At 49.8% G+C, this 23,230-nt stretch overlaps 7 protein-coding genes across 7 annotated transcripts; 2 read left to right on the top strand and 5 right to left on the bottom strand.

The window, feature by feature from the left end:
* Positions 1–450: 450 nt before the first annotated feature.
* ABOM_010901 (putative eukaryotic translation initiation factor 3 subunit EifCl) lies at positions 451–2,017 on the bottom strand (the record flags this gene model as incomplete). The annotated part of the gene is made up of 2 exons (XM_022538029.1): positions 451–1,572; positions 1,709–2,017. The coding sequence occupies 2 exons, from the start codon at positions 2,015–2,017 to the stop codon at positions 451–453; spliced, it is 1,431 nt and encodes a 476-aa protein (XP_022384465.1).
* Positions 2,018–3,585: 1,568 nt separating this feature from the next.
* ABOM_010900 (putative C6 transcription factor) lies at positions 3,586–5,825 on the bottom strand (the record flags this gene model as incomplete). The annotated part of the gene is made up of 6 exons (XM_022538028.1): positions 3,586–4,018; positions 4,079–4,438; positions 4,496–4,675; positions 4,738–4,889; positions 4,959–5,549; positions 5,694–5,825. The coding sequence occupies 6 exons, from the start codon at positions 5,823–5,825 to the stop codon at positions 3,586–3,588; spliced, it is 1,848 nt and encodes a 615-aa protein (XP_022384466.1).
* Positions 5,826–9,945: 4,120 nt separating this feature from the next.
* bna5-1 (kynureninase) lies at positions 9,946–11,598 on the top strand (the record flags this gene model as incomplete). Its single annotated transcript, XM_022538027.1, has 3 exons — positions 9,946–10,135; positions 10,202–11,101; positions 11,156–11,598. 3 exons carry the CDS (start codon positions 9,946–9,948, stop codon positions 11,596–11,598), a joined length of 1,533 nt encoding a protein of 510 aa, XP_022384475.1.
* Positions 11,599–12,272: 674 nt separating this feature from the next.
* On the bottom strand, positions 12,273–12,893 carry ABOM_010898 (putative ER membrane DUF1077 domain protein; the record flags this gene model as incomplete). Its single annotated transcript, XM_022538026.1, has 2 exons — positions 12,273–12,686; positions 12,753–12,893. 2 exons carry the CDS (start codon positions 12,891–12,893, stop codon positions 12,273–12,275), a joined length of 555 nt encoding a protein of 184 aa, XP_022384476.1.
* A 907-nt stretch (positions 12,894–13,800) lies between these two features.
* Positions 13,801–16,182, top strand: ABOM_010897 (putative AP-2 adaptor complex subunit beta; the record flags this gene model as incomplete). Its single annotated transcript, XM_022538025.1, has 5 exons — positions 13,801–14,048; positions 14,123–14,198; positions 14,258–14,622; positions 14,672–15,100; positions 15,150–16,182. 5 exons carry the CDS (start codon positions 13,801–13,803, stop codon positions 16,180–16,182), a joined length of 2,151 nt encoding a protein of 716 aa, XP_022384482.1.
* A 641-nt stretch (positions 16,183–16,823) lies between these two features.
* On the bottom strand, positions 16,824–18,190 carry cwc25 (U2-type spliceosomal complex subunit CWC25; the record flags this gene model as incomplete). The annotated part of the gene is made up of 3 exons (XM_022538024.1): positions 16,824–17,776; positions 17,824–18,071; positions 18,165–18,190. The coding sequence occupies 3 exons, from the start codon at positions 18,188–18,190 to the stop codon at positions 16,824–16,826; spliced, it is 1,227 nt and encodes a 408-aa protein (XP_022384483.1).
* A 670-nt stretch (positions 18,191–18,860) lies between these two features.
* On the bottom strand, positions 18,861–22,655 carry ABOM_010895 (SH3 domain protein; the record flags this gene model as incomplete). Its single annotated transcript, XM_022538023.1, has 3 exons — positions 18,861–20,701; positions 20,763–20,858; positions 20,924–22,655. 3 exons carry the CDS (start codon positions 22,653–22,655, stop codon positions 18,861–18,863), a joined length of 3,669 nt encoding a protein of 1,222 aa, XP_022384480.1.
* Positions 22,656–23,230: the final 575 nt, after the last annotated feature.

Raw genomic sequence — 23,230 nt, 5'->3', positions numbered from 1 at the left:
ATGAACAGTAAGCAAACCAAGTATAGTTAAGCATCGAATACGCCCCAAACAAGCCTCGAGACTTTTGTAACCACCCCAAACCCGTAATCAGAGTAGAGTCCAAGGTTGCAACCCTGATGAAAACATGAACAACGAAAGAAAAAAAATAAGAAGGGAAAGGGTAAAACAAGGGAAACAAAAGATAATTCATGATATTGCTGGGGACTGAGAGGTGAGATTATGGGATGAATTTTAACTTCCCCACTGCACTTCTTCACAACCGTTTGTCCTTTCACGCCTACTTCCCCGGGTTCTGCCTCTCTTTTTTTTTCTCCTCTCCTATCTGCGGTTTGGTCGGAGGGGCCCTGTGCTATCGAAGGGTACCTCTGTATGTGCGCAGTCGGGAACATAGCACGTATCTCAATATTTGAGTGCGTTGTCGCCTGTTTCCTTGACAAGGGGTCGGACGCTCTAGTAGACGCGGGCGAGGTTCCGAAGGTACCAGTCCACCAGGCGACGGCCGGCCTTGGTCTCGCTGACGTGGATCAGGTCGTTCTCCAGAGCGTAGTCCAGGTCGTTGGCGGCGACGGGCTCACCCTCCAGCAAACCGCCCTCAACCCAGCGGACTTGGCGGCTGCGCTGCTTGTTCACCAATAGCCAGGAGCGGAGCTTCTCGGGCTCGACTTCCAGGAAGCCGGCCAGCTTCTGCAGGTCCATCGTGGTGTACAGCTTCAGGTAAGAACGGATGGTAGGGTTGTACAGCGTGTTCTTGACCTCATCCATGAAGATAGCCGTGTGGTGATCGACGGGGTCGATGTTGACAGATGGGTTGTCGAAGTCGGGGGGAGTGGGGCTGATGAACTTGGGGCAAGCGGAACGGAAGAGCTCCTCAAACAGGGGGAGGGCCTCGGGGCCACCGTGCTGGAGACGGTGGAGCTGCTCGCCGTACTTCTCGCGGAGAGCGGAGTGGATGGTGTCGTCGAGACGGGTGGGGTGGAGGGCAACACAGATGGCAATGAGAGCATACATCTGGTCGTTCTTCTTGGCGATAGCGTCGTAGCTGTTGCCACCCTTTTGGAAGTTCTTGGTCCGGGAGACGTAGACCAGGATGTGGCTGAACATGCGGATGGCATCACCGTAACGGCGCATCATCATGTAGGAGAAACCCACATAGTAGTAGGTGGTGAAGTGAGCTGCCATGACACGAGCGAACATAGCCTTCTTGTTCATTTCGATGTCGTCAAGGGTCTTGAGGGCAAGGCTAAAGTCACCCAGCAAGCAGTGGACACGGAGAAGTCCGATGATCGAGAAGTATCCGAGCATCTTGTAGAGAGGACGAGAGCCATACTCCCCAGCGAACGCCAAGGGGTCTTCTCCACGCTTGATAGCAGCCAATTGCTCGTTGATCTGGGACCTCTGGATAAGGGAGTAAAGAACGTTGAGCACGGAGTAACAACCCCATGTGTTTGGGTTCTCACGCAAAAGCTGGGCCTCTTCCTCGTTAGAGCCGCTACGAGCGACACGGTTGCGGTAACGGCAGAACGATTCGAACTGGTAGATAAATTCATCGATCACATCCCAAGCCCAGTAGTACTGTTGAAAGGAAGATATTCGTTAGCAGGCTGTATAAGAACGGGCTTGGCGCACACAGTGGGTGGGGGCACGGGATATGCAGAGAGCAGAACACATGTAACCTCCAAGGATGTCAAGCTGGCGAGCGAGTACATACAGAAGGGACCTCCAGTTCAACAGGGCCATCCGAGTTGAGGATGTAGTGGAAAAGGCTGCAGTAGTTGTCATAGCTTGCAAACTTGGTCTCCAGTGTGGCCTGGTATTCAAGCGGGGTCGCAGCAGCGGCGAGCTGTGCCTGGAGATCTTGCGTCTGCGAGCCAGTTCCAAGGGATGTAGTCCGGTCCAGTTCGCTCATGCCATCTTCGAAGTTGACCTGCTCGCGGTAATCGTTGACGAGTGCTTCCTCCTCAACATCGGACTCGTCGCCCAGGTTAGGGTGCGCATTGGCGCGCTCTTCGTACGACATGTTGACAAGTAAAAAGTCTGCGGAGAGAACGGGGATGATCCAGCAAACGGTCGACTGAGGGTAGGGCGAGAGGTAGAGGGCACGTCGTCTGGCGGGAACTGCTCGGCGTCGGCGTGTGGGATTTCGATTGTTTCGGCGGCAGTTGAATTTTGAGGGTTTTCGCTTGGCCCCGATTTGTGCTTATCTTATCTGCGCATAACGGAACCGATGAGTCATCTATGCACTGCTCGTCCTTTATGGAAACAAAACTAGCAGGGTCACGACGTATAGAAACTTTGAAAGCTCTGAACCTGCAACTGACACTGACAGCCATCCAAAGGCTTGCAATATTCTCTTGGATTTATGGATAGATTGGAAAAGAAATTAGGGAAAAAGAAACACAAATCCTTCGTATCAACTCTCGCGTCATACTCTGACAGTCTACAATTACTCCGAAAAACTCTCTATCTCGTTTTTCTTTTTGGGTGACTAATTAGAATGATATTGAATTAATCTTTGGTAGTTATGCAAGGTATCCTAGGGATTTTTCATCGGAAACCAATTCTGCCCTAGACAATGAACTAACAAACCCCAAAGCGAGCCTGGTTTTTGGCCACTGTATCTTAAAAGCCTCTAGCCAACAGCTTGCCGTCCACATGATAATCGGTCAATGATACCTTAAAAAAGACGACAAGCTCGGGGCTCTAAGGAGGCAACTAAATGCTTATAAAATACTGCTGGGTGGGTTGGTTTCGACCTTTCGTGCGGGCCCAGAAACGTCAATATATCGACGACAAACATGCTGTTGATCACCTGATAGGATTGTTGTCATGTCGGAAGTAAGGTAAGATGCAGTCGCATGCTGGCCAGCCTGCGACTGGGGATGCCATGGGTTAGGTTAGAAGATCGTCGGTTCAACACTAAGGTCAATTAGAAAGCAACCTAGTCAGATTTGCTGGCCCTTACCTACAAAAGACAACAAGGGCTACTCTCCGCATTGGGGATCATGAATCAAGGTTATGGAATAGAGTTGTCCAATGGCGTGGTCCCGGAAAACTCATCCAGCCGAGCTCTTCTCCATCTAGGCTCATAGACCCGTGACGAGGCTCTTTCTTCTCCAAACTTGTCCCTCTCTTCGTATCCCTCCCTTTTCTTCATCCGAACACTCTTGATTTCAATTTCAACAATACGCATGCCAACAAAAGAAGTACACCATAGAGAAGTCTGCCAACAGTTTTCCAATCTTATGGAAGAAACACGTCCCCTTACTGTCTGATCCCCCTTCTTTCTCACAGAGATAGTTGCCACTGCCTGCAGGTAGTCAACCATAATGGAGAACCACCGAGCCTTATGTGTCGCATCAGGATGATCGGAATGGAATGTTAATTTCACACAAGATGCTTTTGCATGGTGTATATACATACGCACCTTGTTCGACCGACATACTGGTTCCCTTCACCGCTCCCTCGTGCTTTACGCTTTCCCTTGGTATCGCAAGAAGCAATCCCACATTCTGTACATAGTCGCCAAGTAAGCCGCTGGCTGATTGTTATGCTCCGGAGTTGATATACATACCGTGCAAGCCCGGGTTAGAGCCACTGGGAAGATTCCAAATTCCTGTGGTCGAACACTGTACCAGCTTCGGGGGGTAGTTTGATTCCCATGGACTTGGCTGTGGATTCTATATTCGCGAGCATATCTCTAGCGAGGGAGAATCTCTTGCTGAAGGCCACTAGAAACCGACATAATTCAACAAATTCCTCTTTGAAATCATCTTCGCAGTCGTCCAAAGCAGTGAGTAGGATAAGGGAGCTTGCATTGGCAGGCTCCAGCATCTGGCTGGGAACATGTCTAAGCCCATAGGCTTCATGGTATAGGAGGAGATAGTCCGCAATCTGCTTCGCTGACTGAAGTCGGATCAATCGAGCCTGGCTAACATCAGACGGAAGAAACATAGGGGCAAAGTCTTCGTGGTTCACTAGAAAATCGAAGAGCAGGATGATGGCATGGTGGTATCTGATACTACAACAGTTACAGTCAATATTTAGTAATCGGTTAGCCGGATGGACACTTTGCTCTTACTGCAAACTCAATACTTGCGGAACTTGTACAGTCTCCTTGTCAATTTTCAGTGGACCGGGCAGGCCTCTCAGCCACGTTTCTAGGCGAGTGTACACAGCGCCTACCGCCCTACATAGGTCGCCAACATTCATATCGAATGCCCCATCAAAAAGCAAATCTTGCATGTTGACGACAAGTTCCGTGAAGTCCACCGTTTGGATCATTATCTCACGGAGTAAGGCAGGCTTCTTCTCGTATTCAATATGGTTGGAACGAGGATATGGGATCCATACAATGTCGTCACCGACGTTATCTCTCCCAGGAGGCTCGAATATTGGTGGTTTTAGGTTCGCGGTTTTCCGACATTCTATAGATATTTGTCTGAAGAGAACGGTCAGCCAACTCAAGGAATATGCCCGGGTCACCTAAATACTGTACGAATTGAGAATGAATAGTCCCCAAGCAGTCGCTGCTCCAGCAGATCGCATATCAACAGATGTGTCTCTCCATTTGCGGTGCCCTGTCCTCGGGGCTTGAAAGAACCCGATATCTTGTCCAAGCTGCACGGCTTGCCTTAACAGCAGCCAGCTAGCATCGGGCTTTCCTTTCAATTTCAGCCTGCAAACTGTCAGTTGGGCCGCCACAGCATATGAATGACATCGGACGATGGTCACACATACACATGGCTCATCAGAGCAAGAGCCTGGATGTTGGCCAACGATGGACGACCTTCTTCCGCTTTCCATAAGAGTTCTGCTTCATTAAAGAAATATGCGCCTTTGGAGGCCACATCTCCGGGGACAGCAAAAACTTCAGGAAAATCAGAATATGTCTTATCAAAGTTAGAATAGACCGCTGATCAGGTCAACATGAAAGCACCATGTAGAAGCGCTATACATACACTTGCAATTGCTAACATGCTATTTACAAGGAAAGGGGTGCAGAATTCCGTATTCTTATTGCCCTCCCTCATATGTCTCAAAAACACTCTCTGATCAACGATTTGCGACAATGGATGATCCCATGTGAAGTACAAGGAGATCAAATGCGAAACGAGATGACCGTCGTCGGTAACGGCCGTCCAAGGCTTGACCGGCACTTGGAATATGGGGATGTCACAAAGTTTCTCTAGGGTTATTCGAGAGTGGGCATTAGCAGCCAAACGTTCCTGTTGAGCTATAGCGTCATCTGTGTTTCCCAGGGGTTTGGCGTTATCGGAACTCGCATCACTTAAATCAGCTGGTGCATCCACAACATTGGCAACATTGGATAGTAGAGCGCTGCCGCGTATAGTCTCCAAGATATGATTCACTTTGTCTTCATCTGAAGAGCGAAGTGACTCTAGCAAGGAATACAACAAGCCTCGATAGTATTCCAGCTCGCCGAGAGTACGTCTAGCAGCGACCTTACGCCTGAGGTCGAGCGTCTCATCGAAAACGCATTCAGCGTCTGTGCCCTGACAGGCTTTACAAGGTGCGGGGCGTCCGGTGCACTGCCATGTGGAGAAGAGACGTCAGTGGGATGTCTGTTGAGGGGGCGAACAGAAATGAAGAATATGATCTTTTTCCAAAATTGGTTGATCTGGGGCATTGTTCGCATTCTTGAATGCAGGGGTGGAGTTTCAAGGTCGTCTTACCTTCCGTTTCGCTTGCTTACATGGCAGGCAGGCCGTGGAATTTTTCCTCGGCTTCATGAGAGTGAATGGTTGTTTGTTGACGGGGCCGCGAGGCCCTGGAGCGAGCGCTGGAAGATGGTCCTCGGAAGTCATCTTAAGCCGCACATTTACTCTCCCAAGAGAAGGAGAAGATCATTGCTAAAGTATAATTTCCAGTCTGCCTATTCTGCGGTGTATCCAGCTAAAGGGACACCGGAAGAATCGAAACGGACGGCAGCCTTATTTTTAGATTTTTGACCCGGCAGGAATGTTCGCAGAGTTGGGCAACATCAAAGTTGTTATGGCTTTAAGAGGACCCCACCAGCTCTAGCCTTAGCTCCTTTCACAGTGGTTCAACGCCTTCCGAGATGTCGATGTGATTTTTGGGCGCTTCGCATGGGAGCCATGTCTCGTTACGGCGGTTGTGATATCCCTAGCGGTCGGTGATTGCTATGAGACTGCGTCTCCCGTACCTAAGGGATCAGATTCGATGGGAAGGTTTTCAGGTGCATATTACAATAAGAAACATCGATTGCAAATGACCCAAGGTGTACCTCTGCAGGGGAAATGGTGACCAGGGAAAAAAAAGGCCCCAAGGCAAAGATGATTGATTTAGAAATGGTGGTATGTGAAACAGGCCCCTTTCCTTACTCTTAAATGGCTGCAGCAATGCCTCGATACAGCTGTTGTCAGGCAGTCTGGAACTGTGACTAAGACCCATGGTACCAAGCTGAATGGCGCTTGGATGTACGCAGATATGAAAACTGGTTCCTGTGGGCTTAGGCTAGATCACTGACTCGTGGGCAGAGCCTGCCCATGCACGGGATTCTGCCGTGGCTTGAGGTTCCTGATCAGCAATTTACAAACAACCTCTCTTCCTATGCACTCTATAGGAAGTTCCGGACCACGGCTTCCGACGATGCACATGCAGCCCGTTGGGGCAGTAAGTCCTATGCCTGGTCTATTGGACAGGGAGGCATTAAGTGGGTACTTGTCAACCCGTCCTCCTTCATTCTTGGCTTTGACATCAAGAATCCTTCAAACTCCGTCCCCAAAATCACCAAGGAGGTACCCGGTAGATGGGTGCACTCGATTCGGGTGGCGTCGTTTCAGCGTATCGGAGTACCCAACCTATGTAATTATGACTTGATCACTTAGGGATGGACGACTGATTTAGCCTCTTGCATTGTTGAGCATACGTACCTTACGCTACTTTGGATCTCCCGTTGGCGCGCTTCTATTGGGGACACGCGTATCCGGGAATGGAGCGTACATGCGACTGATTACCAGATGCTTGTATAATATGTGCAACTAAACTCAGCAAACAACGGACTCAACAGGTTTGGGACAACCGGCACCTGACTGGCAACCAAGCAAGGAGAATTGTGATAGGACGATTCCATGAGAACGCCCCAGTCTAATTGAAAACTATAACCAATACAATAGGCGGAAAAGATCACCGGATGGCCGATCCTCGAACGATGAGAGTTTGCCAGACTTCCATCTCTCCTTTGTCCTACCCACACAAATCCCGACGTTAAGATTCAGTCATTTCATAGTCTTACTAACTCTGCCCACGCAATAACTAGTTATCCATATGCTTGGCCTTTGCAATGTCGATGTCGATCTTACATCAACCCAACCGATCTGCAGGCGGGAGGCGAACGTTCTCAATGGATGCCCACTCCCAATTGTCATGTCTTATCAGGGTTAGTTGCTGTACTGTAAGTATATTCAATCCCCACATAGGAATTTGCAGGGTTGCTACGTCAGGAGCTTTCTTCTTGACCCTCTTAACCTACCCTGGAGACGTCAAACCAGGGGCCACCGATCCACGAGTGACATAAAAAGTGGCGAACAAGCTCGGCGGTTGTCAGCCGGCGACCCGAGACCTGGGTCCAAAATCTGAACATCACGCGAGAGCCTCTTAACTATAATAGCAGACCACGCGATATCATTCGCCGTGGAGCCTCAACCTAATACATAGCAAGCTTTGCCCTTTTCGCGATTCTCGTGGTTGGTAGCATGGCACAGAAACCAAGGGCTTAGCTAGACCATTGAAAACTAGGTAGCTTAGTGGCAACCGTCTGGCGAATTGGTACGTACTGTACGGAGTACTTTGAACGTAAATATTTGGAGCCTTTGCCGTCCCACTTCATTTTAATTCTCCTCCCATGCTTCAATATGCATCCTTCTGCGCTATCATCGACGTATGTGTGTTGTTATGTATACTTGTAGGTTATCCTGCTTTAGGTCACACGATTCCCGCACCCTGCATGAATATCTTACCGAAACGAGAAGAGATTCATCGGCATCACATGACCTCGGTCTAGTCGGCATGAGCCAGAAGCTCACTATAAAATGTTATGATCACAATAATTCCGGTGCCTACATTGGTGTTCTCAGGCCCTTCTATCCATAGGGTTTTACGATCACTACGGAGTAGCTCGAAACTCATGAGCGGCATATACTGTGATGTAAGCCTGTTAATTGATTGTCGACCAGTCATCTGTAGTCGCAGCCAAGTCGAGCACGAGACTGCAGGGACCCACCGAGCAACGATCTGCTTCTAAACAGCATGATGCCAGACTCTAGTCGGTGAGAAGTGTCATCTCGATCCCGCGCATCCTGGGAGACACCGCAGGTAATAGCTTGGTCCTGCCGATGCATATGCAGCTCAGACAAAGAATTAGATATGTTAGGATCGAAGTCTTCACGCAAAGGGGGTTGAAAGAGCACCAGCCCGATCTCGAAGCGGCAAAGGATGACGTTATTGTTGGCGTGGAAGTGGATCTTCACAAGCTTTGCATCATTCCAATGTGGTCGTGAGCTTAATGGACTTTTGCTATGACAGGGAACCAGACCCTTGATGCCTGCCAATATTTTGTTGAGGTGATTTTTCGGAGTTTTTTGGGATGCAAAAAAATTTCTCAACTCTGCTTGGTTTCCTGTTTGTGCCCCTGTTTTACAAGGTCTAATTTAAATTAATGAAATCATCCTTTGCCCCCTCTTTGTTTAGCAGTCTATCTCGTACCGCAAAGAGGCCGAGGAAATTGCACCGAGTATCTCGAAAGACTTTTCAACTAAATTTAATTTTGTTCCCCTCCTGTTTCGAATGTGCCCAATGTCTTTTTTAGACTTCCAAACCTTGTTCCAGGTCTAATAACTATTCAAGCAAGGAGGGTTACATCTTATCTATAGACGGCTTGCTTACTGCTAACGAGATTAGCCCTAAGGCAGATGCTTAGAGGAAATGCAAGCGACAAAGGCTTTGAATTAGAAGTACATGGAAAATGCAGTTTCACTGACAGGTTTTATACCTACCCAGTTAATTCAGCCTACTCACTGCCTTTACTGACTATGCCTTAGTATTTCGTGAAGAGTTCTTTTCAAGCGGGTTTCTTGTATCCATTCGCATTCCGAAAAAGATATGTAATTCTTTTCGTACATTGATCGAGTCGTTACGCTAGGTTTGCCTACAAGACGTCCCCTTGAGCAAGTTTCAGGCAATTAAGACACATTTAGAGATGTTCTATCGTCCCATATGCGGGATAAGAGTTACTCCGATTGAGGTAGATATGCAACCAGCCTCCTGGAACCCCCCCAAAAGGCTATTTTAACCCCAGCCATGAGGGTGTTCTCTCCTGCCGAGAATGGCGAGAAACAGTAGGGGAACCATTTTTTCCCTGTACACAAGTATCCGGTCTATATTTCTGACGAAGACCAGAGGCCACGGGCTTATATAGAAGTCTAACGGATGGCCAATAGATTATGGATGAGAAGCGCTTTGGCTTTATTGTTGATCATCTTTGATTGGCTAGACGGTATTGTCATTGACAGAGTAACCAGACTCGAAGTTGAATGAATGCCACTAGTATCATGCATAACTAGGTAGCCAATGAATCGAAGAGGGAAAAAAGACTGGAGTAATCTGGCACTTGAGATAATAAGGAATTCAACAGCTGGAACTAACCAGTGCTCGATAGTGTCCTGTGCCTATCAGGTCTCTTGGTACGGAGGTATTGAGCCAATCCGACAAGAGATTTGATTCTGGTGGGTCATTTTTCGAAATGCATCGCGGGGTTGAGCTTTGATCATGGTACTTGCCAACTTGAATGATATCTCACTTCATTTTACTCATATTACTTATTGCATTGGGCGTCTTATTCTTTGGTTCTTGGAGAACTCGCAATATATTATATACCTCAGCCAGGTTGTCCCTTTCCAACACAACATGGGATCCCGACTCCACGTTCAAGAGATCAAAAAAGGCCCCCCACTTCCCTACAAAGATGATATCAGAGCTTTCACGCGAGAGTACGCCGAGTCCCTCGACGCACAAGATCCTCTCCGTCATTTCCGAGACGAATTCATCATTCCATCGAAGAAAGACCTGGAGCGAAAGACTCTGAATGTCAACGAGAGTACGTCCTCTTTTCCCAACCCCCGCTAGTGCACTATGTCGCTGACCAATTGTTATCTCAACATAGATATTGAGGACTCCTCCGACCCCAGAAGTATTTATCTCTGCGGAAATTCCCTAGGTCTTCAGCCTCGGAACACCCGGAAATATCTCGAGCACTATTTACGGACCTGGGCAATTAAAGGCGTTACTGGCCACTTTACACCACATGACGACCAGCTGCTTCCCCCGTTCGTCGATGTCGACGAAGCCGGAGCAAAGCTCATGGCCCCCATTGTGGGAGCGCTCGAAAGCGAGGTGGCGGTAATGGGCACGTTAACTGCGAACTTGCATTTTCTAATGGCGAGCTTCTACCAACCAACTAAAGAGAAGTATAAGATCATTATCGAGGGCAAGGCATTCCCAAGTGACCATGTAAGTTCCTATCCTTCACTACCGCTTAACAATGTCGCAAATAATAGTGCTAATGCCGTCGCGAATCAGTATGCCGTGGAATCTCAGATCCAGCACCATAATCTCGACCCGAAAGATGCTATGGTCCTTATCGAACCCGACAACCTCGATCGTCCAATCTTAAACACCGAGAAAATCCTGCAGATGATCGATGAACATGCCTCGAGTACAGCCCTTATACTCCTCTCTGGTATACAATTCTATACTGGACAGTATTTCGATATCGAGAAGATCACGGCCCATGCCCATTCCAAGGGTATCATAATCGGTTGGGACTGTGCCCATGCTGCAGGAAACGTCGATTTGAAATTACACGATTGGAATGTGGACTTCGCGGCCTGGTGCAACTACAAGTATCTTAACAGTGGACCGGGAGGAATGGCTGGACTGTTCGTCCATGAGAACCATGGGCGAGTAGATATGACCAAGGTTGGTTCCAAGGATGAGCCTTTTCGTCCGCGGTTGTCTGGCTGGTGGGGTGACAACAAGAAAACACGGTTCCGGATGGAAAATAGTATGGGCCACTTGTATTCGCTAACTTCAAGCTCTTAACTGATCTGGCTTGCAGGGTTCGTGCCGCAACCAGGCGCAGCTGGATTCCAATTATCGAACCCATCTGTCTTGGATATGAACGCAGTGGTGGCGTCCCTCGAGTTATTCAATCGCACGTCAATGGCTGAGATCCGTAAAAAGTCTTTGGACCTCACGGGTTACTTAGAACATCTCCTTTTGAAATATCCTCTCGATGCTGCCCTGGAGGACAAACCGTTCTCTATCATTACACCCTCAAATCCGGCCGAGCGAGGTGCACAGCTAAGTCTGCGCTTAGGCCCAGGCCTTCTAGACAGCGTCCTAGAAGTCCTGGAGGAGAATGGAATAGTTATCGATGAGAGAAAGCCGGATGTCATTCGGGTTGCGCCAGCGCCTCTGTATAACACCTATGCGGACGTGTGGCAGTTCTGCCAGATCTTCTTCGATGCTTGCCAAAAGGCAGTGAGAGCTCGAAAGTAAAGGGTTCGAATATGTCATGATTTAGTAATGTTTCTAACCTGCAATTCTTGGACATATATTGGATGGGTGCTATGATGTTTGGATAAATATGCGAACTCAGCCCACGATTATGACTACGTTTACTTTGCTTTGACTACCTGCAATGAAACTTCTAGAATCAGACCATGCTGACATCCGATCCTTGCAGGCTTACAACCTGAGAAGGACATTGCCACGTTCTAGCTTGCTCCATGTTCTCTTGCCCTATCTCTTGAGGTAAGAAGCTGGCGCAGACTCCCCCTTGCCGCTGGTCAAACTTTCTTTTGGCAGAACAGTCCTAGGAAGTTCCAGTTAGCTTGGGCTGGAGCTTCAGCAGATCTCGAAACAATTCCTGTGATCCGGTATCGGGCGAATAGGACAAATATCTGGGGCTGCTATTGCATAGTACGGACTAAGGTGGCACTATATGAGAGCAATAATATAGCCACTCCTTCAGCGGATGTGATAATTGTATATGTGTTCCAACATATTATATTATATCTTGAATTGCATCACATAACAGTGCTTCATCTAACTTTCTTCGGTTGTTCTTTGTCGCCTATCAACTTAAGGCAAAATAAGCTCTCTCTAGAGGTTGCCGTTCAGACTCCCAAGCTAACCAGTCTGACCTTGTAGTCCTGTTTCAAGAAACCATGTTAGTTTTCCATAGGGTAGATAATTGGCAAGAACGGAAGAATTGAAAAAGGAATGGCAGTAACATACGGTAGAAGACCCATCGCATTAACCTTCCACACCCCTAATGCCAGTAGCACGAATTGCATCAAAACATAAACAGCTTTCACTCCAAGCAGCTTTCCCCGTGTAGATTCCGTGTCGAATTTTGCAAAGACCGTGTTCGTGTTGATCAAGCCCTGGATTGGTCCCTTGAAGAGCATGAAGACCATCATAATACTGAAGATCTGAAGGCTGTTTCCGGACATGTACATCATGATCGCATTCATGGGGATCTGTTTCGAAGGTGCCATGGCAATCTCCCATGCTTTCTTCAGCTTCAGCGTATCGGTTTCCTCGGATTTGGATGCGGCGGTGGATGTGGATTGTTCCTTGCGCTGTGAGTCGCGGTTTGGTTAGCATGTTTCACCTTGAAAGAAGTGGCGTGAACTGCAATGGCATACATGCTTTCCTCCTGCTTTGCTGCTAGAGAAGCCTGGAGGGTCGGGAATGCGGGATGCTGCCTTGGAAGGTTGCGGCGCAGGGGAATTCAAGGCCACGGCCCAGTACGGTGGAGGGACGGGGTTGAGTGGTTCAGTAGCCATAATAGGTCAGAGGTTGGAAGAAACTGCAGCGACAGGGAATGTATTATAGAGAATTCATTCAAGGTGTGAGGTGAGTTGCGGCAAGACAGTAAGCGAGAAGACTGTCGGAGCGGAGGAAGGAAGTTGAGTAGTGGTGATGATGATGATCCGACACAGTAAATGGAATTTCTCCACAAGCGCGCGGAGTTGGCGGCAGCCGATCCACTCCTGAGTCTCGCCTGCTAAAGAACGAACTATCGTGGAACGGTTTCACCCCCCCCGTCAAATGCTTTCTTCTCCTTTTAACCTGCTCTTGAGGCTGGGAAGCAGTCAATTTTTACCACATTAACCAGATCCGGCACATAGACGACCCCTTGGATGTCGCCCGTGCCGCATTGACAATCCACTGAAGTCTACCAGACAGGAGAAAAGGCATGGAGGTATCGGAGCAACAGATCAGCTAAGAATTTCTACGAAGCTATTCTAGCTCCGCCATCGTGTCCATTTTCGTCCTCTGCGACATCTTATGCGATTTTGATATTCGAAAAGAACCGATCTACTGCGGAAAACCCGTTTCACCCAACGGAACAGGGAGGAGCCCCTCTACTGACTGAAACGCCATCATGAGCTCCGGTGGAGGAGATGCAAAGCTGTTCGCTAGGGTACGTCTGTCTTGGTTTTTGCTGCATCGTTGGGGTTCAGACCGCATCGATCGGCGGCTATCAAACCACTGCTTATCATCATCCCCTCATCCCCTCATATCGGTCGAACCACCTTCGAATATGGTTTGGTCTAGTCTTTGACTGGACCACAGTCCCCTCGTTCATATTTCCCTAGCTTTTGTGACACACGCTGTGGTTTATAATGTACCATTTCCTCATGTTCTACGACTTCCCAACCCACATTCGTCGGACTTAAAATCTACCCCATGTTTATTACTGTGATTCCTTATGCGACACAACATGGCTTACCATCTTCCCGGCCTTCACAGGGTAAAGTCGCGGAGCTGCGACAAGAACTCCATAGCGGCGGCAAGAAGGACAAGAACTACTCCGCGAAGAAGATCGCCCTCAAGAAGATTGTCGCAAACATGACTATGAGCAATAACGACATGGTGGCACTGTTTCCGGATGTTATCGATTGTATGAATCTGCCGAGCTTGGAAATCAAGAAGATGTACGTTGGAACAAAGGCTGGCACATGTTGTGATGAAGAACGATCGCTAATACTTCTTTTGCATTCGGTTGCAGGTGCTTTCTCTTCTTAGTCAACTATTCGCGAATGAAACCCGACATTGCCTTGAAGGCCCTGCCTATTCTCGTTAACGTACGGGCCCATATATTCCTTATATTTACAGCGAAGTTAGCTTAACCGGTTCGTTATAGGATATGGAAGATACAAATCCACTTGTGCGAGCGCTGGCATTACGGACTATCTCATACGTCCACGTGCGGGAGTTTGTCGAGGCGACTGTTCAACCTGTCAAGCGTTTAATGGGTGATATGGATCCATATGTCCGCAAGACATCCGCTTTCTGTGTCGCAAAGCTCTATGAGCATGATAGGAAAATGGTTGAGAGCTCCGACCTGATTGACAGATTGAACCACATGTTAAAAGACGAAAACCCAACGGTCGTATCTAGTGTGCTTGCGTCTTTGACAGATATCTGGGGTCGAAGTGAGACTATCTCCCTGACTATCGACTACACAAGTGCATCGAAACTGGTCTCGATCCTGCCTGACTGCTCTGAGTACGTATCTCTACCTCACGAATTTGTTTATGCTCCTAACGCTTTCCAGGTGGGGCCAAAGCTACATCCTTGAAGCCCTAATGTCATATGTCCCTCAGGATTCGGCAGAGGCGCTGTTATTGGCAGAGCGAGTAGCCCCTCGCCTGTCCCATTCCAACTCTGCGGTTGTTCTTACTTCCATCCGTGTCATTCTGTATCTCATGAACTATATTGCCGATGAGAGGCATGTCACTTCCCTCGCCAAGAAGCTATCACCACCTCTTGTCACCCTACTATCCAAACCACCTGAAGTACAGTACCTGGCGCTTCGAAATGCCATTCTGATACTGCAGAAGAGGCCGGAAGTTTTACGAAACGATATCCGTGTTTTCTTCTGTAACTACAACGATCCAATCTATGTCAAAGTGACCAAGCTGGAATTAATATTCATGCTGACGACGAAGGAAAACATCTCGGTTGTGTTGGCAGAATTGAGAGAGTAAGTTCTGGTCCCACTACACTCAAATACTCAACTAAGAAATGTGTAGGTATGCGACTGAAATCGATGTTCATTTCGTTCGGAAAGCTGTACGCGCCATCGGAAAATTGGCGATTAAAATCGAGTCGGCCGCGAAGGAATGCATCGATACTCTTCTCGAATTGGTCAACGCTAAAATCCCATACATTGTCCAGGAGGCGACTGTCGTCATTCGCAATATTTTCCGCAAGTACCCCAATCAGTATGAAAGCATCATTGGCCGTATCATTCAGAACATAGATGAACTGGACGAACCGGAAGCAAAGGCAGCCATTATCTGGATCATTGGACAGTATGCCGACCGCATCGAAAACTCAGACGGGCTTCTACAAGATTACCTAGCCACTTTCCACGACGAAACGGTTGAGGTACAACTCGCCTTATTGACGGCTACCGTCAAATTCTTTATTCAACGCCCGACAAAGGGCCAACAGTTGGTGCCTCAAGTATTGAAATGGTGTACCGAGGAAACAGACGACCCCGACCTGCGAGACAGAGGCTACATGTACTGGCGTCTCCTATCGACAGACCCTGCAACCGCACGACAGGTCGTCATGGGCCAGAAGCCCCCGATCAGCGCAGAAAGCGAGAAGCTGGACTCTCGAACCTTAGAAGAGCTCTGCCTGAACGTCGGTACTCTCGCAACTGTTTACCTAAAACCAGTCCAGCAAGTGTTCCGCTCCGCACGTACACGGCGACTTCAATACAGCCCTGCCTTACAGAAACCACAGAACGACGATGGAAGCAATGCCTGGCAATACCCAGTTAGCCCGTCCTCCGCTGCCCCCGTTACTCCTACCTTAGCGGCAAACGGTGCAGCCCCGGCACCAGGCGACATGAACGCGGCAGTGAACGCTGCCGATTCCTACTTCAACAGCGTCGGTACCCAGCAGATGGCAGCACTGGACCTAGGTGGTCGCGGGGATGGTATTGGAGGCGGCGGTGCGCCGCAGACGCAGTATATTGTCAGCCAAAATCAGCAACAGGTGTATCAGCCCCAGCTGGCTGGTGGAGCGGCTACGGGAGAGTTGTTATTGTTGTAATGTAGTATACTTAAATTCTGTTTCTGGTTAGACTTTTATCTTCTTTTCTATTCTAGCGATTTCAAACGCGGATCTGTGATACCTCTTTAATCATCGTGCCTTCTTCACTGCCAACTTCGTGTCATGTAAGATAAATTATATGAAGAATAGTCAGGGAAAGTAAAGTAACACTGGAAATCCGGTTGTTTATTAAATGACTTAGATCACTCTAAGCTGGATAGTCAGCAGATTCCGAGGGAAACGCGTGCTGGTCAGTTTGATGGGCGTGTTGTTGTAATTCCTGTCTCTATACTCCGTACTTCGAATGTCGAAGGTTGTCGTGGATTTAACAGCTACACGGTCTATTCCCACTCGCCTGGACTTGCTGTGATTTTATGAGTAGAAGTAGAGGTAACGTCCGGCGCAAAATTGTAAGATACCCTGCAGAATAGTGATCCTAATTTATTATCATCTTAAAGGGATATCATATTGTCCACTGAAAACATCACAATGAACGCAACGCATGAGAGAATATCTAATGAAATAGAGTAACGAAGAACCCTGAATAACAACGCCAGAAAGGACCGTCAAGAACGCTGGATGCAAAATACGGAATATGCAGCCCTCAGCACTCCCAGGAGACAGCAAGATAAAGCTCGGTATCAGTCCTCTATCCGAGAAAGCCCACCACGACTACGCTTGATTCGGTCATCTAGATTATCTTCCTGGAGCTGACGATGAAGACCTGCGACAAACCGACCCTTTTCTGAGCGCTGCTTCTCGTCTTCCTCACGTTGTTTCTCTTCCATAGCCGTAACATCGGCAATCCGCTGGCGACGAGTGTCTTCCATTTCATCTGCGTTGGACAGCATCTCTGCCAGCTTTCGCTTGCGCTCTTCTTCAAGTTCTTTTGCTTTGTTCGCGTCTCCAGCCCCGGCGTCATTGGGACGGTCGCGGGAGTACGAGTCTCTGGGGCCTCTGTTGTCTCTTCTGTCTTTGTCGTAGTGACGATAGGGCCTATCGCGCCGATCCTGGTCTCTGGAGTAGTCGTTATTCCTGTCATCTGCGCGGTGCCTATCGGAATGACGATGATCGGCCCGAGGAGAAGGAGGTCTGTCATGTAGCGAGTCTCTGCGAGAGGACCGATCGTGCCTCTCATCACGTTCTCCGCGTCTGCTCGAACGGGGATCCCTATCATCCCTATCTCTGCGGTCCCGGTCACTCCTACGCTCACGGTCCCGATCCCTGCGGTCTCGGTCATCTCTCTCATCTCTGCGTCGCCGATGCGATCGCTCGGGTGAAGCAGGAGACCTAGACCGATGCCGATGCGACCGATGACGATGACGCCGAGAATCCCCTTCCTCATCGCTATACCTCCTACTCCTCCTATGTCCACGATCTCTCTCCCTCTCCTTCTCCTTCTCGCCCCTAGCAATCGCTTTCCCTCTCGCAGCCGCCTCCTTGACCGCATTCTCATACGCCGCCTGCTCCCTCTTCCGAATCTCCATCAACGGATCCGCCATAACCTTTGTCATCATATCCCTCGGATTCCCCATCCCAGCGACCGGCTGCGCAGCAGCGGCGCGCCCATCAAATCCGCCCCCTTCTCCAATTTCTTGCTATCATCATTCTTCAACAGAATCCCATCAATCCGTCTCTTACCAAGTAAATACCCTTCCATCTCCTCAGAGTAATGACCAGTCGCGCTCGACGGTGCCTGATACATCCAGTCGACCCGATTATGCTGCCGCGGCTTGCCTGAGTCTTCTTGTAGTCGCTGAAGTTCCTGGATCTGGCGCTCCTCATCGCGCTCACGGCGGAGTTGCTCGACTTTCTTGCGTTCTTCGAGGGCGCGTTTTTCCTCCGACCATACGCGCTCCTGGTTGCGCAGGAGTGAGGGGTGCCATGATCTATGTTTTTGTATGTTAGTTATTGGGTTGGCGTAGTTTGAGTTTAGAATTGGGATTTGGCAATGTGTTGGTAGACGGGGGGTGCTTGCTTACTTCTTGAGATTGAGATCGCCACCCATTTTGACTTAAGTTCAGGCGAGCTGCGGTGTGAGGAAGGGTGGGAGGGGCGGGTTCAAGTTTGTGGGTGGATTGAATCGCTTTCTTTCAAGTTGATGGAAGAGCTTCCCGAATGGGAAGGATGGCGTTGCCACCGGGCCGATGTTGTTGCTTTGGTGCCTGAGGCTACCTGTAGTTTTGTCCAAGTAAATACAGAAGGGTTTGCAATCAAACGTAGAAAAAACATTAAGGAGAAGAACATTACTGTCTTAATTCAAAAGCTCCAATCCTCGCTGGGGTAAATGCCATGAAAAGGGAAATAAAGAATGTATATCATTGAATGCTACAAGTTAAGGGGACGCATGATGCACATGTTCAAACACAGTGATTAACATCAATACATACATACAAAGAGCTGATAAGAACACGGAGGCTAGCGTCATGCAAGTCATCCTACTAGTAGACACGACTGCAGTTCATGTACCATGTGAAATTAGCATATACCAGAATCAAATCATTTACTCATCTTCTGTTCAAACAGTTGGGTTTCCACAGGGCTCCCTGGAGGAATTGCGAAGGGACAGGAAATGATGAACAAACATAATGCCACCCAGCCCATATTATACCACGCATTATTCACCAGCTAGTCATTGCTGAAGCTAGCCACACTTCTCAGTCTACTACTGTTCGACTTCATTTGCCCCAGCCAACCCAGTTGCGAGGCATTACCCGCCAGACCTTGCACTCTCCACTGCGCAAATCATTGAGTTTGAAGCTTTCCACCTTGACTTTCTTGCTTTCCCTACCCTGTTCCCATGCACGGATCTTCTTCTTAGTGCCATCCCAGTCAACAACGATACCGACATGGTCAGGCTTGCCGACTTCGGCACTGTATTTCTGATGCATGGTACCGCGGTGGCCTTGGAAGCGTGTGTTACGGAAGCTGACAATATCACCAGCACGGATTTCGTCATTTTGTTGCACGGACGCGTTGGCTAAATTGGAATAAACTAAGGCACCGTAGGCACGTGTGCCGACAGGGTGTAGGGCATCGGTGAGAGGACTGAGCAGGTGCTGAACTAGGCCGAATGGAGTGCCATCTGCAACAGTTGTATTCTGGATGCCATTCACAGCAGTGGCGATGCGGGTCCCAATTTGAAGATGTGCATTTTCGAGTTGGTCCTGGCGAGGTTGGAGAGGGGGAGCTTCATGGCGTTGCTGCAGAGTCGCATCGGAAGGATTCCGGGCATCGAAGTTCACGGTAATTATGGTTTGAGAATAGTCGATGAATAGAATATAGACTTCTTTGGTAACCTTGGTACTTCCGCTACGATTTGTAGGGCCGGAATCTTCAAATTCGAACAAAACATCTTTCCTGTTTTGGAAGGCAGGAGGAGGATTATTTGGTTGCGCCCACCATAGCGTGTGCTCCGCCAAATCAACATCCATGGCAATGTAGCCCTGATCGACAGAGGGACGATTTATGTCCATAGACCTCCGCAGGTTGGACGGGCCTCTCGAAACATCCAAGGATGCACGATTGCTCCGTGATGCGGGCGGAGGTTGAGGGGCAGCGCTAAGGGGAGGCATGCTAGGAGGTGGTGGAGGCGCCATCGAGCTACGTCTTTCAGGCGACATAGGAATGGGAGGCAGAGGCGGCGATTGTACTGGCGATGCTTCATACAACTCGTCCGAGTCTTCTCCAACATTTTCTGACTGAGCAACGGGTGGCACTACCGATCGTCGCTCGGTAGATACGGGTGGTGCTCTCGGGGAAGGCAACCCATGCTGGGGAGCGGAGTAACGGTAAGGATCGTACTCATCGTCATCGCCATAAGATAGCTCCCTGTGGGGCGGGGGCGGAGGTGGAGGCGGTCCTCTGGGAGACTCCATGGAAGCTCTCCCAGCGCTTCGGGGGGGCTGAACAGGGGGTGGTGGAGGGACTGCTCTGGGTGCGGACGGAGGAGGCGGTGGCGGAAGACGGGCCTCATGGGGACTTCGCGGTGACTGGAGAGAATGATCATCGTTTATGGTGCCTTCGTCAATGCTTGAATCACGTCCATGAGCTTTTAATGCATCTTTGAACTTTGCACCAGACGCAATGTCTGTATCATAGTCACCGTCATACTCCGTGACTTCACCTTCTACTTCCTCTCCGGCTTGACGAGGCTGTGAGGCTGCACTGACACGGCTATCAGCGGTTGATCTGCGACGGAGATCACCCGGAGGAGGGGGAGGTGGTGGCCGTGTTTGCGACGGGATGGGAGGATTTGCCGGGATGGGCGGGGGCTGGCGGCTGAGTCTCTTCTCTGACGAAAAAGTTGGTGATTTCGGGGACGTGACATCGTATGTCGACAAACGACGCGAGTCAACATGATCAGGAATCGGAGGCGCTGGCACCGATGGAGGAGAGGCAGACCTATCGGTTGCCGGGGCGTTCAAAGACAAGTTTTGAGCATGCACGGAAAGCTCATCATCCGACTCCTCGCCCGGGTCGCCAGATGTGGAGTTTTTTGCGGGAGGAACTGGACGGGCTGTTCAAGGAAGATTAGTATGGGCGAAATAACCAAGATAGGATAAGAAATTTTAACTTACGTTCAGGCACCGGTGGAGGTGACAGGGGCTGACCCTGTGGAATAGGAGGAGGAACAGGCCGTGTTTCCAGAGGCGGAAGAGGAGGAGCAGGACGCTCTATATGACATGCTTTGTGAGCTTTGGGGGTCATAGAACATGAGATAGGAAACCGGTCTTCATACCTTGGTGTGCGGGCGCCCTGTCTGAGGAGACAGGACGGGGAGGCTCTTCTGGAACAACCTCCTCAACATCAGGAACTTCTTCTGCAGGATGCTGTTCCGCTAAACGAGTAGTTGGAGCCCCTTCTTCCTCTTTTTCCACGGTTGGAGGTGCAGCCGGTCTGGTAGTATTCATCCCTGGAAGAGCCATAACAGGTACCGGAGGTGCAGCAGCTGGCGAAGTCGGCTCCGCGTCTCTATCCCTTCTCTCGGGTTCCGTGGTCGCCTTTGGCTTACGAGGGGCAGCGCCAGGAAGAGGCATACCGCCGGGAGGCCCAAAAAAGCCCATCATGCCCATTCCACCACTCATTTTTGCCATCCTTTCACGAAGTTCCATTTTGCGCTTGACCTCTGGGTCGATCTCCTCCTCCTCCTCCTCCTCCTCTTCTTCTTCCTCTCCCTCCTCCTCGTCTTCGTTTTCATCGCGTCTGTCCTTCTCACTTTCTTCACCCTTCTGTTCCTGAGGTTGAGCCACATGACGAGATTCAGCACGGGCGCGCTCGTCGTAATCTTCCTTGCTTGTAGAAGTCTCCTCCGCATCTTCAATATCAGCGGCAGCGGAGTCATCAGCGTCGTTGGCATCACTCGCCGGCTCGCGTACAGGTGGTGGAGACATAGGTGGTTGTGGCACAGGTAAAGCGTCGGGCTTAACGGTCTCAGCACTGTGATCTCGCCCAGGTTCCATTAAGCCTGGTCTCTCAGCACTCGGCTCCTCTGCTGGTGCGGCTCCCTCATACGACTCTGCGCGCTTCTTCGGAGGGGGCTTCTTCGGCTTTTCTTTCTTCTGGGCAGCTTCGGCATGGCGTGCAGCTTGCTCCATTTGTTGCTTCTGCAGAAGAGCTATCCGCTCCTTCAGAGATGTCGGCTTAGGCTGGTCTTGCTCCTTATTCTCGGTGGTTTCACTTGGCGCAGGTCGACTTTCAGAAGCGGGCGGCTCACGCGGAACATATTCCTGGACGTCTGGATCCTCTTCTCTCTTGTAGACCTTGGGAGGAGCCTCCCTTGGTGGGGGTACATAGGCATTCTTGCTAGGTGGTGGGGCAACAAACGGTTTCTTGATAAACGTACTAGAGCCCCCAGAGCTCCAACCCCCCGGCTTGAAAGGTGCAATCGGAGGCGCTGCTGGTTTATTAAATGCTGCGATACGATCTCTGAATGAAGACGAGGCAGGTTTCTCAGCAACCGCAGGTGGCGTAGGCTTCGGCGAAGCTTTTGGAGCCGGCTCTTTCACTTCGGGGGAAGACGGCTGGTAAGCTGGAGCAGGCGCCGGCTTAAGCGGGGACGCAACCTCACTAGGCGAAGGTTCTGACGGAGGAGGAGGCGACTGGGGAGGGTTGGGGATGCTCCTTGGCTCATCGGCAGGGGCCTCCTCTATTTCTGGCTCCGGCGCGGGTTGACCCTCAGCCGGAGTCTCGACTGCAACAGGCGCAGAGGGAGGGGCGACATCGGCTTCCTTTTTTGGCCTACTTGGGCGCGTCGGTCGCGGAGGAGCGGGGGGCTCATACTTTTCCACAAAATTCTTTGGGAAGATGCCTTCTACCTTGCTACCTGACTCGTTTGTGTATTCGCCATAGTACCACTCTGCATCTTCCTCCGCAGTGACGGTGATAATTTGGCCGATTGAAAATGTCAGGTCATCCTCGTGGCTCGACGAATACTCGAAGACCGCTTTGGCCGTGAATGGTGGGTTGGACATTTGGCAAGCCGGGCCCTATCGCGGAGATGAGGGACAATATGTAAATACTAAAGGTTCGGCAGATGAGCATTAACCAGACCGACACTCGATATTTGTACTTAGTGAAGCACCGACTTATGCAACCTTCATGCAAAGGGGCATATGTAAAGGTGCTTCACGGGGAATAGGAGATTAAAGGAAACTAGTACCAACCAAAATATGTCAGCCTGGTTGACGTACGTCACAGCATAACCTGGGGCTGGCAATGCCCTCCCAAAGGTTATGGTTCAGTATATATCACTTACTGAAGTTAAAGATATCAATTCCTGTGGGATATAACTTCAGGACGAATGCCAAGGAGGGGAAGAGACAAAGGGATGGGACATGAGAGAGGGAAATGAAGGGGAACGAGGAGACACGGAGGTGTAAGGAACACAGACAACCGTCGTCACCTTTTGGCGGGACAAATTGCTCCACCACGGGGCGATCAGCAGCTAATAATATTCAAAGACCTGCCACACCACGACTCACTAACTGCCCAAGTGTCGATGATTTTGGAGATTAGGTGTGTGGAGGGGTAAAGACTTCTTATGGTC

This window comes from Aspergillus bombycis (genome assembly GCF_001792695.1).
Source record: "Aspergillus bombycis strain NRRL26010 chromosome Unknown contig00132, whole genome shotgun sequence".
NCBI lineage: Eukaryota > Fungi > Ascomycota > Eurotiomycetes > Eurotiales > Aspergillaceae > Aspergillus > Aspergillus bombycis.
The sequence above is the reverse complement of the archived record's forward strand: the minus strand, read 5'-3'. Positions and strand labels throughout refer to the sequence as shown.